Consider the following 16475-nt stretch of genomic DNA (forward strand, 5'->3'; position numbering starts at 1 on the left):
GGTTGGTAGGTTTTCTCTTTCACTATCTTAAATATATCACACCACTGCTTTCTTGCCTCCATGGTTTCTGTTGAGAAATCCACACATAGTCTTATCAAGCTTCCTTTGTATTTGATGGATTACTTTTCTCTTGCTGCTTTCAGAATTCTCTCTTTGTCTTTGACATTTGATAATCTGATTAAGTGTCTTGGAGTAGGCCTATTTGGGTCTATTCTGTTTGGGGTATGCTGCACTTCTTGGATCTGTAATTTTATGTCTTTCATAAGAGATAGAAAATTTTCAGTGATTATTTCCTCCATTATTCTTTCTGTCCCCTTTCCCTTCTCTTCTCCTTCTGGGGCATCCATGACATGTATATTTGTGTGCTTCATGTTTTCATTCAATTCCCTAGACCCTGCTCATATTTTACCATTCTTTTCCCTATCTGTTCTTTTCTTTGTAGGATTTCAGATGACCTGTCCTCTAGTTCATGAACTCTTTCTTTGTCTCTTCAAGTCTGCTGTTATATGTCCCCATTGTGTTTTTCATCTTTTCTATTGTGCCTTTCATTCCCATAAGTTCTGCCGATTGTTTTTTCAAACTTTTGAGTTCTTCCTTATGTTCACCCAACATCTACTTTATATCCTCCATCTCTTTTGCCATATCTTACCTCAACTCATTGATTTGATTTTTGAATTGATTTAGCATATTTGTTTAAACATCTTTAAGTAGTTGTTTCAACTCCTGTATCTCATTTGAAGTATAAGTCTGTTCCCTTGAACTGGGCCATATCTTTGTTTTTCCTAGTGTGACTCATAATTTTTTGTTGTCCAGGCATCTAGTTTCCTTGATTACCCTAATCAGCTTTTCCTGGACCAGACGGGCCCAGGTCTCAGGAGAAGGGTGTAATCAATATCAAGTTTCCCTGAGGATGAGACCCAGAAGATTGGCAGCCCCTTATCTGAGCTATCTAGACTCTGATTTTCCTATCCTGCTCAGCAGGTGGCACTTGTCAGCCCACAGGTCCCCACCAGCATAAAGAGGTGCAGGCCCGCTCCCTGCCAGGGACTGAGGGTGAGTCAGAAGCCAAGCTTAAGCTGTTTCCATTTTATTTTTTCTATTTCCCCAGGCCCTGCAGTCTGAATTCTCTGAGGAAGGGCAGTCACTTAAACTGGGCCCTGCCCCCCTTTTCTTAGGAAAGATATGTTCTTTAAGGAATTATCTCCTTCACTTGACTTCCTCCTTTGTCTATCTTAACTCCCCCCTTGCCTGGGTCAGTGCTGACAGTGGGAAATGCCTGAGGCTTTCTCTAATGAGCTACTTAGAATGAGAGAAAAAAAAAGAAAGAAAGAAGTCCCCTTCTCAGAGCCAGTCCCCAGCATCACAGTTTCACCAGTCAACCAGAGTTGGTACCAGTTCTATGTGTCCCTTTTCTTGGGACATAGCCCTTTTCTAGTATTCTGAGCTCAGCCAACTCCATAAACCTCTGTTTTTATTTATTTATGTATCTTTTTTTTTGCCAGCCAAGCCTCCTCTCTGCTGGGAGAGACCTCAGGGTTCCTTTCCTGATTGCTCTGGGTTTATCTGTGCTTGTAACTTGTAATCATTAATTAGAACTGCAATTGGAGCTTGGTTGAGCTATCTTCCCTTGCTCCCAGCAGGGATCGCTTCTTTTTCCCACAGGGGAGTATTCCAACTCAGCCTGCCATGCCAGTGGGGGAGGGGCTCCAGCTCCGCAGTTTGGGGAGCTTTACTTACAGTTCTTATGCTGCAGTCTCAGCCATTCCACCCATTCTGGACCGGTGTAGGATGTGTGTCCCATCAGGAATGTCCCCCAAACAGTTGTTCCAGACTATTTACTAGCTATTCCTGGCTATTTACTAGTTGCTATAGGGGACTAACTAAATTCCACACATCTCTATGCCACCATCTTGTCCTGTCTCCCTCCACTAGACCCTTTGATGGCAGGAGTTAGTGCAGACAAAATGCATCTCTTGAAGACCTTCCTCCCAAATATGTACCTGTGTCCTAGTTTGCTAATGCTGCGGAATGCAAAACACCAGAGATGGATTGGCTTTTATAAAAAGGGGGTTTATTTGGCTACACAGTTACAGTCTTAAGGCCATAAAGTGTCCAAGGTAACACATCAGTAATCGGGTACTTTCACTGGAGGATGGCAAATAGCGTCCAGAAAACCTCTGTTAGCTGGGAAGGCATGTGGCTGGCATCTCCAAAGTTCTGGTTTCAAAATGGCTTTCTCCCAGGATATTCCTCTCTAGCAAGCTTGCTCCTCTTCAAAACGTCACTCACAGCTGCACTCAGTTAGTTCCCTCTCTCTGAGTCAGCTCATTTATATAGCTCCACCGATCAAGGCCCACCCCGAATGGGTGGGGCCACACCTCCATGGAAATATCCCATCAGTTTTCATCTACAGTTGGGTGGGGCGCATCTCAATGCAAACAACCTAATTCAAATGTTCCAACTTAATCCCCACTATTCTGTCTGCCCCACAAGATTGCAGCAAAGAATATGGCTTTTTCTGGGGGACATAATGCATTCAAACCGGCACAACCTGCATCCTTGGAAACAACACCTCATGCTGGAATTGCCTGCTGTGGGAGAGTGCCGATGCCAGGCCCTGAGCTATTTATCATTTTTCACACATTCTATTTCACGCCAAGCCACAGTAAGAGCACAGGCTTATTCTGCCCAGAATTCTCTGGTAAGTGTTTGCCTCTGACCACAGATTTCAAGCTCTAGTTCAGTAGGGCTGTGTGCAGGACTCAGCACACAGCTGAGACCATCAACTGTGGTAGTTACCACCAGCTGTCATAAGAGAAGGCCCAAGTTAGGAAAGCATCCCAGATGCTCACCCAACTTCTCTTTGAGTTTTCTGAAGTTGTTCCTGCCAAATCTGTGTGAATGAGGGACAGATGAGATATCAGAACACAGCTTTTCTCTGACAGTTTGTTTATTCTATATTTGGATTTTGGAGTTAGTCAGTAGGTTTTGCAGCTAAGAGAAAACTTTAGAATTTCACAGCCATGAGCCAGAATGGGCTGGAAAGCTGCTGTGATCCACCCCTGAGAATCAGACCAATCCCATCCTTCCCACTTACAGAGGTCTTGGGGAGGTTACTAAACTTCTTAAAATATTAGTTGACTAATTAGTAAAATGAGGCCAAATTACCAACTTCAGGGGGCTGTTGTGAGGATGATGGGGCAGATCTTTGGGGCACCTGACACTTTGAGAGTTCTCAGTAAAGTTTAGTCTCTTTCCATATCTTATTTTGCTCCCCCTACAGGCTTTCCTTCTGACCCAACCAGACATTGAAGGCAATTACACTCTTTGTCTTGTTAAGTTGGTATAGTGTAATGTCCCAGAAGCAGTACATGTAGGAAATTCCATATAATATCAAACTCAGATCTGTCTTGACCATTGAATCCATTCAAACTTTGAGCCTAAAAACTCATATCCTGCTCTAAATGGAGGATAATCTTCACCACTGCTTCTACCTTTAAATTTGAAAATTGAGATCATGTCCCCCAGAAGCCTGGGAAAACTAAAGAATGCAACAAAATCCTCTTACTTGATCAGTCAGTAAATTTTTATTGAGTGACTTCCTTCTTCCTTAGGACAGAAACTGTGTTAGGCAGTGGCAATACAAAGATGGCAAAGAGCTGTCCCCCACCTTCCAAGAGAGCACATTTTTATTAGGAGTAATGGACACATGAAAAGGCAGTTATGATTCAACAGGGAGCTGTGTGCAGGGTGCCCAGAGGAGAGCCCCTTACTCAGCAGAAGTCCTGGAGGGCTTTCTGGAAGGGGCAGACTTTAACAGTGTTTGAAAATAAGTAAAAGTAGGGCAAAGATGAGAAGGAAGAAATTTCCAAAAGAAGAAAAATTGGGAGCAAAGGCAAATAGCTGAGAAAAAAAGGATGACTTTAGAAACCACATCAGTTTGCATTGTAGAAAACACAAAATGTGGAGCAGAGTTTGATATAGAAGAAGCTGAAGAGGTGGGTGGGAGTGTCAGTGTTGCAGAGACATGGGGTGCCAGTAAACATTTTAAGTTGAGAAAAGATGTGATTTGATTTTCTTTTAGAAATAGTACTGCATGGAGAGGAAGAAAGGGGAAACTACACAATGGAGGGGCATGGAACCCCTCTTCCCAAAGGAAAATTAACTGTTGGAAATGTGCAAGAGCTGTCAATAATTTCCTAAAAGCTTTTACATCAATTATAAACTGTAAGTCATGGATAGAAAACAGGAACTCACCTCTATGTTCAAACAAACTGCCTCCTCCCTGGAACCCTGCAAATGTGTGTATGTTCTATTGCAAACAATATATTATAATACTAGTGGCATCCCTCCACATGACTATTATAATGTGGCTATCTCACGAATGCCCATTGAGAAACGCGAAGCAAACTTCATACAATTTCTTGAAGGTTGTCTATGTCAACACATATTCCTCCTTAAATCCCAGATTCCTGGCACCTTGGGGCAATCACTAGCCCTAAATAGGCTCCTTAGTCTGGCCAGATGAGGAATGTGCATGTGTGAGTGTGTGAGTGTGTGTGTGGGGGGTCTATCTGTGTATGTAGAGACAGTCATGCCTTCAGTTTACCAGCTGCTTCACAGAAGAATGACGTCGTTGGTCTTTTCTTCTGTCTCCCAGGAATGGGCTTTCCTCAGTTGGTGCAGGTCCCACCCTGCACAGACCTAGCCCTACCTACTGCCTCATGCCCCTGTGGGTGGGAGGAATTGGCTGTCTTCAAAGCCAGAGACATCTCGGATATTTCCGTGCTGCTTAATGCAGATCAGTGAAGTAGGGGACCAAGGGTAAAGGTAGGAGTGGGGAAGAAATTGCCCAAATCCTGGTCACATCCCTCTCACCTACTTACCTCTTTCCCAGGGATCCCCTGCAGTTGTGCTGATGCCTGCTCTCTCCGCTTCCAGCCTCTCTAGCACCAGGGACTCTAAATCATGTAACTCAGCTGCCTATGGCTCATGAGTCCCAGGCAGAGGGTCAGCTCTTTGGCCAGCATTCTGGACAGGGCTTTTTGTTTCATAAGAGACGTCAAGCCATCAATCTGGTTTCCTAGCATGTCAAAAAACCAAGGCAGGGGAGAGGGGAGTGCATGGGTTGGAGGAGAGAAAGAAGCAGGATTCTGAAACAGTGCTCTGTGACCAGCATGCTAATCCTGCCGGCACTGGATTCTGTTTAATTGTGCATCCATGCATCCTTCCGTTGTTCCTCCCTCCACATTAAGTTGGAAGGGGACGCCAGACTGCCACAGCCTCGTGATGTCCCACCCACGCTGGCTTTTATCCCACAGACTATTTTTTGACTGTGAACACAGAGCATTTGAATGCCTTTAAAACGAAATGGATGAATAAATAAACAAATAATCTCTCATGGTTTCCTTAAATGCTCCCTTGAATTGCTGATTGATTCTTTTATTTCTTTTAGCCCTTGTTGGAAGAATAAGAATAAAAAAAAAAACGATTTCCATATTCCAAGGGTTAACGCTGGTAGTTAAGAGTGTAAGTAGGAGTGCAGGGAAGGAATCTGGAGCTGCTTTATTCATCTCCCTCTTCTCCACTCCTTGGAGTCTGCTGGCTTCAGTCATTTCTGTTCTCATCACACAGAAGCAAGAAGAGGGGAGCTTTTTTCCTTCCTTTTACTTGGTAGTGTTCCTCCAAGCACATAAAGAAACCATTGCCGCAGCTCTGGGATGGGGATGGTGGGAGGTCAGCATCTTTCTTTAATCAAAATGATTCCATTTAGATCTGACTTAAGACAGGGGAAGCTCGGCTTCAATGCAGAAAATTGGAACTTGTTTTCTTAGGACTTGAAAACCACTTCTAAGTGTCAAGTGGGTGCCATAATCAGGTCTCCCACTGGCTGGCCATGTGGACGAGAGTTGTCCCATTCACCTCCCTCAGACTGGGTCAAATCAGACATAAAATGGCAAATAAGCTCTCCTTTCTGAAGAAGATTGTGAAGAGTGAGCAGGGAGCAGCTGGAGGTGCAATACCAGCTCCCCCATTGGGGACTGTGCCCCCAGGAGTAACCACCTCGTGTTGGGTGTCCCTGCAGATTCACCTACACCCTTGGGGAGGGCATGTGGCTGCCTCTCAGCAAGAGCTTTGTGATTCCACCAGCTGAACTGGCCATCAATCCATCTGCAAAGTGTAAGACCGACATGACAGTGATGGAGGATGCAGTGGAGGTCAGGTGAGTGGGCGTCTGGGTGCTGAGGCCCGTGCTTCCTGTGGGAGGCTGAGTGAGAAACTACCCGAAGCCGCTAGGTGCTGGGCAAGGAGCCACAGCAAGCTGGAAGGAGAAACTGGTAGGCAGCCTTCAAATTCCCCTTAAACAGTGCCAGGATCTACTCCTCTTTCTGGGTCAATATTGCCTACCCCAAAGCTCATACACTGGAAGATGTAAAATTAGAATTTGTCAGTACTTCCCACAGACCCTAAGGACTGTCTAACTATCAAATGTTAATTTCCTTGCCCAAATTCAGACCTCCTTCTTAGACCAAGCATTACAGCCTTGGCTCATTTCCCAGATATGGAAAGAGTGACCATAATTTATCAGTTCAAGGCTCAGACTATGGTTGATCTTTAACTTTTGTGAGAAAGATGAGACTTGCTGCTGCTGACTAGGAATGGAATGCCACTTATTGCACCCGGAGTCCTTTTGACTCCTCTCTGCCTCCCATTGTTTCTCCCCACAGAGAGGAGCTGATGACCTCATCCTCCTTCGACAGCCTCGAGGTTCTCTTGGACTCCTTTGGGCCAGTGCGTGACTGCAGCAAGGATAACGGGGGCTGTAGCAAGAATTTCCGCTGCATCTCGGATCGCAAGTTGGACTCCACTGGTTGCGTGGTGCGTCTATCCCTGCCAAACTTGTAGTTGCTGTTTTGGGGGATGGTGGTCTGGCAGGAGGCTGTCAAAGGGGCTCAAGAGGGGATGAAAAGGAAAGGTATAGGGTTACACAACGCAGATATATAAGTGAGAACGTACTATGAATAAAAGGAGAGGTCACGAATAATCCTTTCTTGGTTATCAATCCATCTAGTCTAAATCAGGAATTTTTTTTTGTTAGAGAAGATGAGGAGCTCATCAGGAATAATCAGTAAGTACTTAGGGAGAACCTATGTGCACTATACCTCTCCAAGGGAAATTTCATGAATTATAAGGCATGCTTCTTTCTCTCCATTCTTGCAGTCTAGTTGGTTACATATACCTCCAAACAAATTGAAAACTAATACATTACTTAATATGGTGATGTTGGCTCTAAATGCAAAAGAAAATTTTATGGGGCTAGAATGATGAACTACATAATGCCAGGAATGGAAGAGAAGTAATAAAAATAAAAATGTGCCCCCATTGAGACCATAGCAATGATCCCACTTCTCCAAAGGTGGTTTTCCGTTTTGTTACAGCTGTGAGGACTTTGGCCACCTTTAAAATACATACAGTATTAACTGGAAACTATTTAGACAAGAGTAGACTAAGATATCTCTCATACCATGAATATGAAAATTATATGGAACCATGAAGATAAATGGAGGCAGGCACAAGTGAAGCCATCAGCTGCTGGTCCCCTTTTATCAGTCATTTGCACACCCATCAATGCTATTGTATGTTTGTAAGTCTCTATTCTTTAAAGAACAGAAAGATGCAGTCCTCATAGACAGTAGAGGGAATGGGCAGAGGGGAAGGCAGGAAATCTTTACACAAAGTGAGCATGCAGAAGAGAGAGAGAGATGCTCCACTGAGACACATAGTTCTGCAATGTCTGGGGGCAGGGCCAGGAGCTTCCAGCTCTGGAGTGGATATGGTGCCCCATCTTGCTTCCCAATTTGAAAGCTATGTTCTGGTGGGGGGACCAGAGCAGGGGCAAGCTGTGAAGACGCTGAGCACATGCCATCCTTCACACTCCCCTCTCCCTCATCTCAGAGCACCTGTTCTGTTAGGGAACTGTTCTCCATCAGAGAAAGATGTGTACCTGGAGTCCAGGTGGGACTCTCCCAGGAATTTGACTGTCTATAGTTGACAGGTGATTGATTTCTCTGAAAAGACAAAGAAAATGGAGACAATAAAAGGGGAAAAGAGAGAGCCTGAGGGGCAGGTAGGCAGAGAACCTGGCAGATCCATCCAAAGAAGGGGAAAGACCAGAGAGGACTAGCATAAGAAAATACAAAGAAAGTACTATTTAGGTCATGTCTTCCAAAGATGATCAAGGGGCAAATCGATGCCCCAGAGATGCCCCCTCCCTTTAGCTGCTCCACTTTCAGATGTCTTAAGCAATGGACTTCCTAAGTGGGTCCCTCAGGAGCCAATTTCACTGTCTAATGGAGCTCCCAGGTAAGACATATTTTTATTACTATTTGGTCCATATTTCCTCATTACTCTTTTGGGTCATTCTAAGTCTTAGAACATTATGTGTTCACATAGGTGAACATCCTCCCCTTTCCACCCCTGCAAACCACTCCCTTCTAAGTTTTTGAGCATGCACGTATACTCACACACATGCTCAGAGATAGACTCTCTCTCTTCCCACTTCTCTGCCCCTTCCCTGGGACTCTTAGGGTGTGCCCATCAAATGCCTTCTGTTAGTCAACCAAGCCCCTTTTATTTGCCTTATAGCCATGCTGATGTATTTTTGTACTTTTAACACTGTGATCTGTGAGACGAAGCTAGCAGGAATAGTATCAATGAATATGCATTTGCAATAAGGCTGCTGCATTTTAGAATTGGAGCCACTGCAGAAAGTCACCCAGTCCCCAATTATACCCGTTGCTTGGTATTAGCATAATACTTTGAAGTCACTGGTCCACGTGACTCTTTGAGGAAGGAGAGTGGGTGGGCTGATTGGCAGGCACATTCGATTTAAGATTTATTCATTGGCTGTGAAGCACATGACCCCAGAGGCATGGGTGCTGATGACTTGAAAACAGATGTTGTCACATCGTGACCCTTGTGACCTGCCTGAGAAAAAAAGATAAGGGACTTGCCTTTGGGCTGAGAAGCCTGACTTAACTAAGCTCAGTACCATCTCCAAGCCTTGGTGTGTTGGCAGAGCAGCTCCTCGTTTTCCAGATGGGGATCAGGAATAAAGGCATCAATCATCCCAGCTGCAGTTTGTGGAGAGGGGGCTGCCTTCCCCCCTCCCCATAAACACTGATTCCCAGTTCTCTGAAAGACTTCCCTGGGAAAGGCATATTTTTATGAAACACAAAAGATATGAGAAACTCTGAATACACCGGCCCTTAGGGAACCCAGGAAAGGGGCAGAGAAATGGGAAGAAACAGAGTGTACCTACATGTTTCCTGACTGATTTCAAAGTAGACAGGTGGGATTCATGTTTGGTCCACATGGGCTGCTTAACCTAGATTCTTTCTGAGAAGGCAGCTCACGTTTCTCAGTTATTCACGGACTTCCACAGGGTTAATTGCCATCCAGTTAATTGCCCTGTTGTTTATATAGTCTCTGAGGACTGGAAACACATACCCGTGAAAGGCACAGACCTGTACAAGCCACAAGCACTTAGCATTCCAAGCCAAACCGCTCTCAAACAGCGGGGATCACTGAAACTTCAGAAGGATCCCAAGGTTAAAGGTCAGCCACCAACCACTGACGACTGGGTCTTACTTCTTAGGTGGTCCCTGCCTATAAGGCACCAGGGCACTGGTTCTCAACTGTTTCACCAAACCCTGGGGTCCCACAAGGTCACGGTAACAGTGGGCTATTGCTGCTGTGACAAATTACCACAGATTTAGTGGCTTAAAACAATGGATTTATTATCTTACAGTTTTGTAGATCAGAAGACCAACAAGGGTCTTACTGGGCTAAAATCAAGGTAATTAGCAGGGCAGCATTCCTTTCTGTAGTCCCTAATGGAAAATTCGTTTCCATGCCTGTTGTCCTAGAGGCTGCCCACACTTCTTGGCTTGGAGCACCCACGTCCATCTTTAAAGTGATCAACATTGCATTTCTCTGACCATTCGTCCAGAATCACATCTCCCTTCCTCCCTCCTCTCCTCTTCTGCCTCCTCCCCCTCCACTTCTAAGGACTCTTGGATTGTGTGGGCCTATCTAGATAATCCAGGGTAATCTCCCCATCTCAAGGTCTTTAACTTAATCACACCTGCAAGGACCCTTGTGCCATGTAAAGGAGCATATTCAAAGGGATCAGGTGGTGGATATCTTTGGGGGCCACTGGTTGGAGCTGGCAGTGGGGATTGGAGCAGACTTTGTAGACAAGATTTGAACCTCCCCACTCCCAGCTTTAACCAAGGCATCTTCCATCTTATCAAACCTACCTATTGAGATTTAATACAAAATTTTGCTTGAAAGTTTGAAAATGAGATCCAGTACTATATAAAAAAAAAAATGGAGAACCCAAGCTCTAATCCTCCTTCTTTACTCTCATATTCATTCTGAAAGCAGCCAAGGCAGTGGCTTTGCTTTGTGAGATGTCTGCATGTACTTAGGAGAGCAGACCATGGCCATGGAAGGGGGAGAGATTAGCTGCCCAGTTTTTTTGTGCATTGAACACTTGACCTTCCTTGCCAGAGCATTGTGCTCTAATGAGCTTTGAATTACCCACTGACCCTGTCGCCCTTCCGTCCACATGCTGCCACTATGGTTTACCATGGAAATGTGCCATTTCATCTCTGTTGGAGCACAGATGTGTGGAGACCATTACAGACCACCATCCCTTTTTTCACTGTAGGACAGTAAGCAGAAGAGTATGCCTCAGAGGCTTTCAGAGAAATGGGGCCAGGAAGTTATCATGGTCTGAAAAATATATTTAAGTCCATCACACTTGTTCCCTTAGGAGAAGTCCTGCATGACTTGGTCCTGCATATCAGAGCTCATCAAAATGTGGAAATCATTATTTTGAAAGAAATAATATTGCCATCTAGTGAAAGAGAACCTATTTTGAGTAGGAATTTTGATTGCATGTTCTTATGAATCATCCAGGTAAGGTGAGATAGATTCAGCTACAGAAAGTCGTCCCTCTTTTCCCAGGGGCCCCGAATGTCCTTATGTGTCCATCACTCATAGTCAACTGCCAACAGAACATCCACTTCATAATCTGGTACTGAGGTGTGTGTTTCTCAGGCTTAGTAAGATTTGACTAAGTAATTAATCAACCAAAAACCATTGGTGGGAAAAGGAGGGGAAAGATGGTGAAAAGGAGTTGAATGGGGAAAATCATTTTAATCGCATAAGCAAATTATGCCTTAGACCAGTAATAAGTCAAGAAACCATAAGCATCTCATGAAAGATGATTAACCTTGTATATTTTAGGGGCACTGAAATATGGGCTTATTTATTAGACCTTCTTGATGAGTGAGGTCTGTTGCCATAAAAAATGGAATTTTTTTCTTAAGCCTGTAGTTTATAAACTCCCTGGAACTGCTAAACATAATCTGTGCAAAAAGGGGTTAATATATGACCTTGGGGCTCTCTTCTATGCAAACAGTTCTCTTTCAAGAAGCAAGTGGACTGACTGTTCACAAGCCATGAGGAGAGAACGTCCAGTTTTTGCAAACACAGAAAAGGCAAGCTCCTCCTGGAGGCAGGATTTCTCCCCTGACAACTGGGCTCTGGCTGCAAATACTCATAAAGGGGCATTGTTTAGCGTCTGGAGTTTCTTTGTATTTAGACGTAGACTTGTAGGGAGCTCAGAATATGGGTACAACAGCAGATGGAGAGTTCAGGCAAACATGAAACAGATTTATCCCATGGGCGGCTTGATTGATTAGACTCCTTGGGGAAGGGTGTTCTAGTTCACCAAGGGTTAAGCAGAAAACTATTTTGGGTTTAGCTTTTTTTTTTTTTTGCTTGAAATCGTTCTAAAATGTTTTACTCTGTATCGCAGCCCAAGTAAGTTAGCAGTGCGCTAAAGATAATTGCATCTTTTTCAGTGATTGAGGATCTTGACTTGCCTTCAAGGTCATCACTCTGGACAGTTCTCAGTGCTTCTTCCTATAAATATATGCAGCCATAATGTGTGTGTATGTGTGTGTGTGTGTGTGTGTGTGTGAGAGAGAGAGAGAGAGAGAGAGAGGGAAGGAGAAATCAAGAGGGAGAAAGGGTAAGAGACGGAAACAGTGGGAAAGAGAGAGAGGGGAAGAGAAAAGGATTAAGAGATTATTAGGCTGAATCTACAAATCCATAACTGACCCCAGAATGTATACCAGGTGTGGCTTAAAATGAACAAATAGGCAAACAACAAAATCTGCAGGGTTGCCTTACCTCATTGTCACATGGACTTTATTCTTTAGGGATTCCAGTGAATCCAGATTTTATCACACTTAAGCAGCATGGCAGAGTGGAAGGAACACACTCAAGCTTGGGTTCAGACAGATCTAGGTCCAAAGCCTGATTCTGGCATTTTCCACTTCGGCGAGCTTAAGCAAGTCACTTTAATCTTTCTGAATCTGTTTCCTCATCTCTAAAATGGGGAGAATAAAGTCTACCTGTATTGTCAGGATTGAAGATAATGTTTGTAGACTGCCCTGTACACAGAACCGATCAATTCCTGATAGCTGGCAGTATTTTTAGCCTTGCTTACAAGAAAAAAAAATTCCCACTTAGACAAGGCATCTAACTCCGTCTTCTCTCCAAACTCCTAAGAAGGTATGAATATCAGGTGTTCCAATTTGAGACAGCATGGTCATCTTAGACATTAGGGCCAGACAAGACGTGGGCATGCCAGGTTTTGGAGTTCTGGAACAGAGCCTGCTTATGTTTTACTTGGTGAAGTCTTTGTTAAAAATCATGCTTGATGGGGCATTAGGAGAAAAAAGGTGGTCGGGAAGATAGGGAGTCCTGACTAGCAACTGAGATAACTAGCTGGTACAAGGGTTCAAACCACGTGAAGCAGGAATAACAGGAAGACTAGCTTTGTCACTGCTGAGGACTTCTCACAGGCTTTAGAGAAGGAAAGAAAAAGAAATCACGGCAACCAGTGCAGCCCATTTAAGTCCAAAACTCCCCTGTTGCAATACTCTCATCCATGCTGGGCTGCTGCACAGTGGTGAAGCCAGCTCCCTTCTGGTGCCACATCTGGCCTAACAGCTGGGTGGCCAAGGAAGTGGATGGTTGGGGGGCTGGTGAAATGTGGGGTGCAATCCTCAGCTGCCTCATTTGCTTGTTTACCATCATCTGGAACATCTGGGTTTGCACAGCATGGGTCAGCCCTCAGAAACTTCTTTAAATGCTGTCACCTTCCAGCACTCCAGCTGGCTTCATGGGGAGAAAGGGGATGGACCAGGCTGGGAGCCTGGCAGGCCCACAGGGGGCCATTTGTTTGGTAAATTGCAGAATTAGTGTCAGTAAACAGTGCACATCCTGCTGTGATCTTCGATTGGGATGTGGGGAAGGAGAAGCAGCTGGTTTTTGGAGGCACACCTGCGGCAGCTCCAGGCTACTAAGCCAAGGAGCTTGGCAGCAAAGAGGAAAAGAAAGCTAGGTGGCAGGGCAGGAGGAGAGGTGTTCAATGTGTGTTCCAATGAGCTTTGAAGGTTTTGTTTTTAGGTTTTGAAGAGTGTGTTAAATAGCTGACAGTGTGGGTAGCGTGCAGCCATTAAATGCCCAGGCTTTGGAGTCAGATCTAGACAGACCCCTGCTCTACCCCATTCTTACTCTTTGATCCTGAGTAAGTTATTTGCCTCCTTCCAGCCTGTTAGGAGGAATCGACTCTAATGCAAATGTGTGGGATCTGTTACACAAACAGAAGAAGCAGTGTGGCAAAGAAAGTCATCTGCTTTTAAACTGAGTCCAGAGCAGTGAGCATTTCATGAATTAATTGTCAATGTTAATTGTTTCCTTTTCTATTACATGAGGATGAGATAGCATTGTTATGAGATGAAATACCTAGAGCACTTAGCATAGTGCCCAGCTTCTAGTAAATGTTCAATAAATGTTGACTATTGTGTAAGAGACCAGCTGTGGTGTAAGCTATGATGGAGTGGCCAAGCTATGGACTCTACACACAGCCTGCCAGGGTTTCCAGTGTGGTCCTGCAATGAATAGCTGTGTGACTTGAGGAAAGTGAAGCTCTATGTGCCTCAGTTTCTTCATAGGTAAATTGGGTGTAATCATACTACTTACCTCCTAGGGCTATTGTGAAGGTTAAATGATTTGAAATAAGTGACTTAGACCACTGCTTAGCACATAATAGGTACTCGGTATGTTAGAAATTATAATTGCTTACCAAGTCTCTTTGTCTACCACAGGATCTGACATCTCTTTATAGATTATCTCCTTTGCTGTCATTTACTGGGAGCTTATTGAAAGCACAGTAGCACAGAAAAGCTAAATGCCTTACATTAAGAATGCCCAAGGAACTGGGAATAATAGTCAAACACAAATGCAGCACTTTAGCAGCAGGTGGTCTTACGTGGGCTTTCGAAAGGGCAACTTGATGCAGGGGTTGGGGTTGGGGGTGGGGAGGAGTAAGGCCACTCCCACTATGAGAGGAGTCAAACCTCTCTCCAAGGTTACAGAGGAAGTCATCTTCCTACTTCAGGGTGCATGTCCTGGCTCCAACCATTCCCTCCAACACTGTGGTCTGGTTCCAACGTTAACAAAGTGCTTTGGATATAGAAAGAGCCCTGTTAATACTAAGACCAAACTGCAGCACTCCCTTCCCCTAGCCCAAAGGAATCTCTGCTAATGCATTTTCATTCTGGCCCATGACTTGTACTCTTCTGCCAGCTCGAGGCCCAGTTGGGAGGTCACTGCACCTCAGCTCTGCCTCACTGCAATGCTCCTTTCCAGAACGTTTGGAGGAATTGGCTTTAATGCAAATGTACGTGCTCCGGGCCCAGAGAAAATAATCAAGATGTCAAAAAGGTCACTTGTTTTATTTTTTTTCTTGAGAGTCTGCCAGCTTTTTTTTTATTATTATGAACTTTAACATATATACCTAATAGTGATAACTTTCAAAGTACGAGTCAACAAGTAGGTAGAGAGCAAATTTCAAAGAATGTCATGGGTCACAGTTCCACAACCTCAGTTATTTCCATTATTGTAAAATATATCATACATACAAAAAGGTGTTAACTTTTGATGTACAGCTCAACAAGCAGTTATATAGGTAATTTCAAACATTATTAATGGGTTACAGTTCCACAGTCTCAGTTCTTTCCCCATATGCAATATAGGGTATATACAGAAAGGTGAAGACTTTCAAAGCACAGTGCAACGAATAGCTACAGAGCAAATTTCAAAGGATGTTATAGGTTACAGTTCCACCATGTCATTTACCTCCTTCCAGCCATTCCAACATCCCAGCATCTAAAAATGTATATATATATATATATTTATATGGAGTTTCACTATTCATAGACCCTTGTTAAATCTTATCTTATTTGTTGCTACCCCTTCCTCTCGCTTAATCTTTTTTCTCCATCTTCAGGGGTGTCTAGGCAGTGGGCACCCTAACTTGTTCATATTAAAGGGGGTGTCGACAGTATGGGGAAGGGGGCTGCATCTGACTGTTGTTCTTAAAGAGGCTGTTGCCTCTGGCTTTTGGGACTTGTCTGGCATAGGAACACTGGTGGATTTAAGTTTCTGAGAGATAAAACTTAGTGAGTGACTCTTTTATAGAATCTCAGGTAGGGACCTAGGTATTTGGGGACTATTTTTGGTAAGGACATGGCATACTGTGGCCATTTGGGATGTCTAGCTGGAGTTTGCATAAGAGAAACCTCCAGGATAGCCTCTTGACTCTATTTAGGATCTCTCAGCCTCTGTGGCCTCAGCTTGTTACCTTTCCTTTTTCCCTCTTTGGTCAAGTAGGCATTTGCAAACAGGTCACTTGCTTTTAAAGGGAGTCTCCTGTGTGACGTGGGAAAATCATGGATTAATTGCCAATGCTGATGGTTTTCAAGGCCGATTGCTAAAAAGAGGTGCCAGTGGTTACACTTGGGTTCCCTGAGAACCCAGTCCCCTGATTCACCCACTTGTGTGGCTGTTTCTGATTGTGCCAGTGCCCATCCGGACTCAGCCCCATGAAGGACAGCTCCGGCTGCTATGACCGCCACGTCGGGGTGGACTGCTCAGACGGCTTCAACGGTGGCTGTGAGCAGCTGTGTCTCCAGCAGATGGCGCCCTTCCCGGACGACCCCACTGTGTACAACATCCTCATGTTCTGCGGGTGAGTTGCACCGCCCGCGAGGCCAACCGGCCTTCCCTTCCCGGGGTGCAGGACTTTCAGTGCTGAAACCCGGAAAGTCAACCTGAGTGGGTTGATTTCCCCAGGCCAGCCCTTAGGCTCCGAGGAAAGAGCGCTTTTACAGACAAGGTTGGGAGGGACCTTAGGGAACATCTAGTCGCACTCCGGTGGTTTATAGCTAGGGAAACTCAGACTCGGGAATTTACCTGCAAAGTAAAATTAACCACAAGGTTTTCACCAGAGTCACTGCCCACCGCACCCCCACCAGTATTTTCCAAAC

At 44.6% G+C, this 16475-nt stretch overlaps 1 protein-coding gene across 1 annotated transcript in view; it reads left to right on the forward strand.

Moving 5' to 3' along the window:
• Positions 1 to 16475, forward strand: part of ASTN1 (astrotactin 1) — a 360836-nt gene that overhangs the window by 243377 nt on the left and 100984 nt on the right. The window contains exons 10-12 of the mRNA XM_037825286.1: positions 6086 to 6223; positions 6729 to 6879; positions 16011 to 16177. Of these exons, the coding sequence (XP_037681214.1) occupies positions 6086 to 6223; positions 6729 to 6879; positions 16011 to 16177 (456 nt within the window). The remainder of the gene's footprint in view (positions 1 to 6085; positions 6224 to 6728; positions 6880 to 16010; positions 16178 to 16475) is intronic.

This window comes from Choloepus didactylus, chromosome 2 (assembly GCF_015220235.1).
Source record: "Choloepus didactylus isolate mChoDid1 chromosome 2, mChoDid1.pri, whole genome shotgun sequence".
NCBI lineage: Eukaryota > Metazoa > Chordata > Mammalia > Pilosa > Megalonychidae > Choloepus > Choloepus didactylus.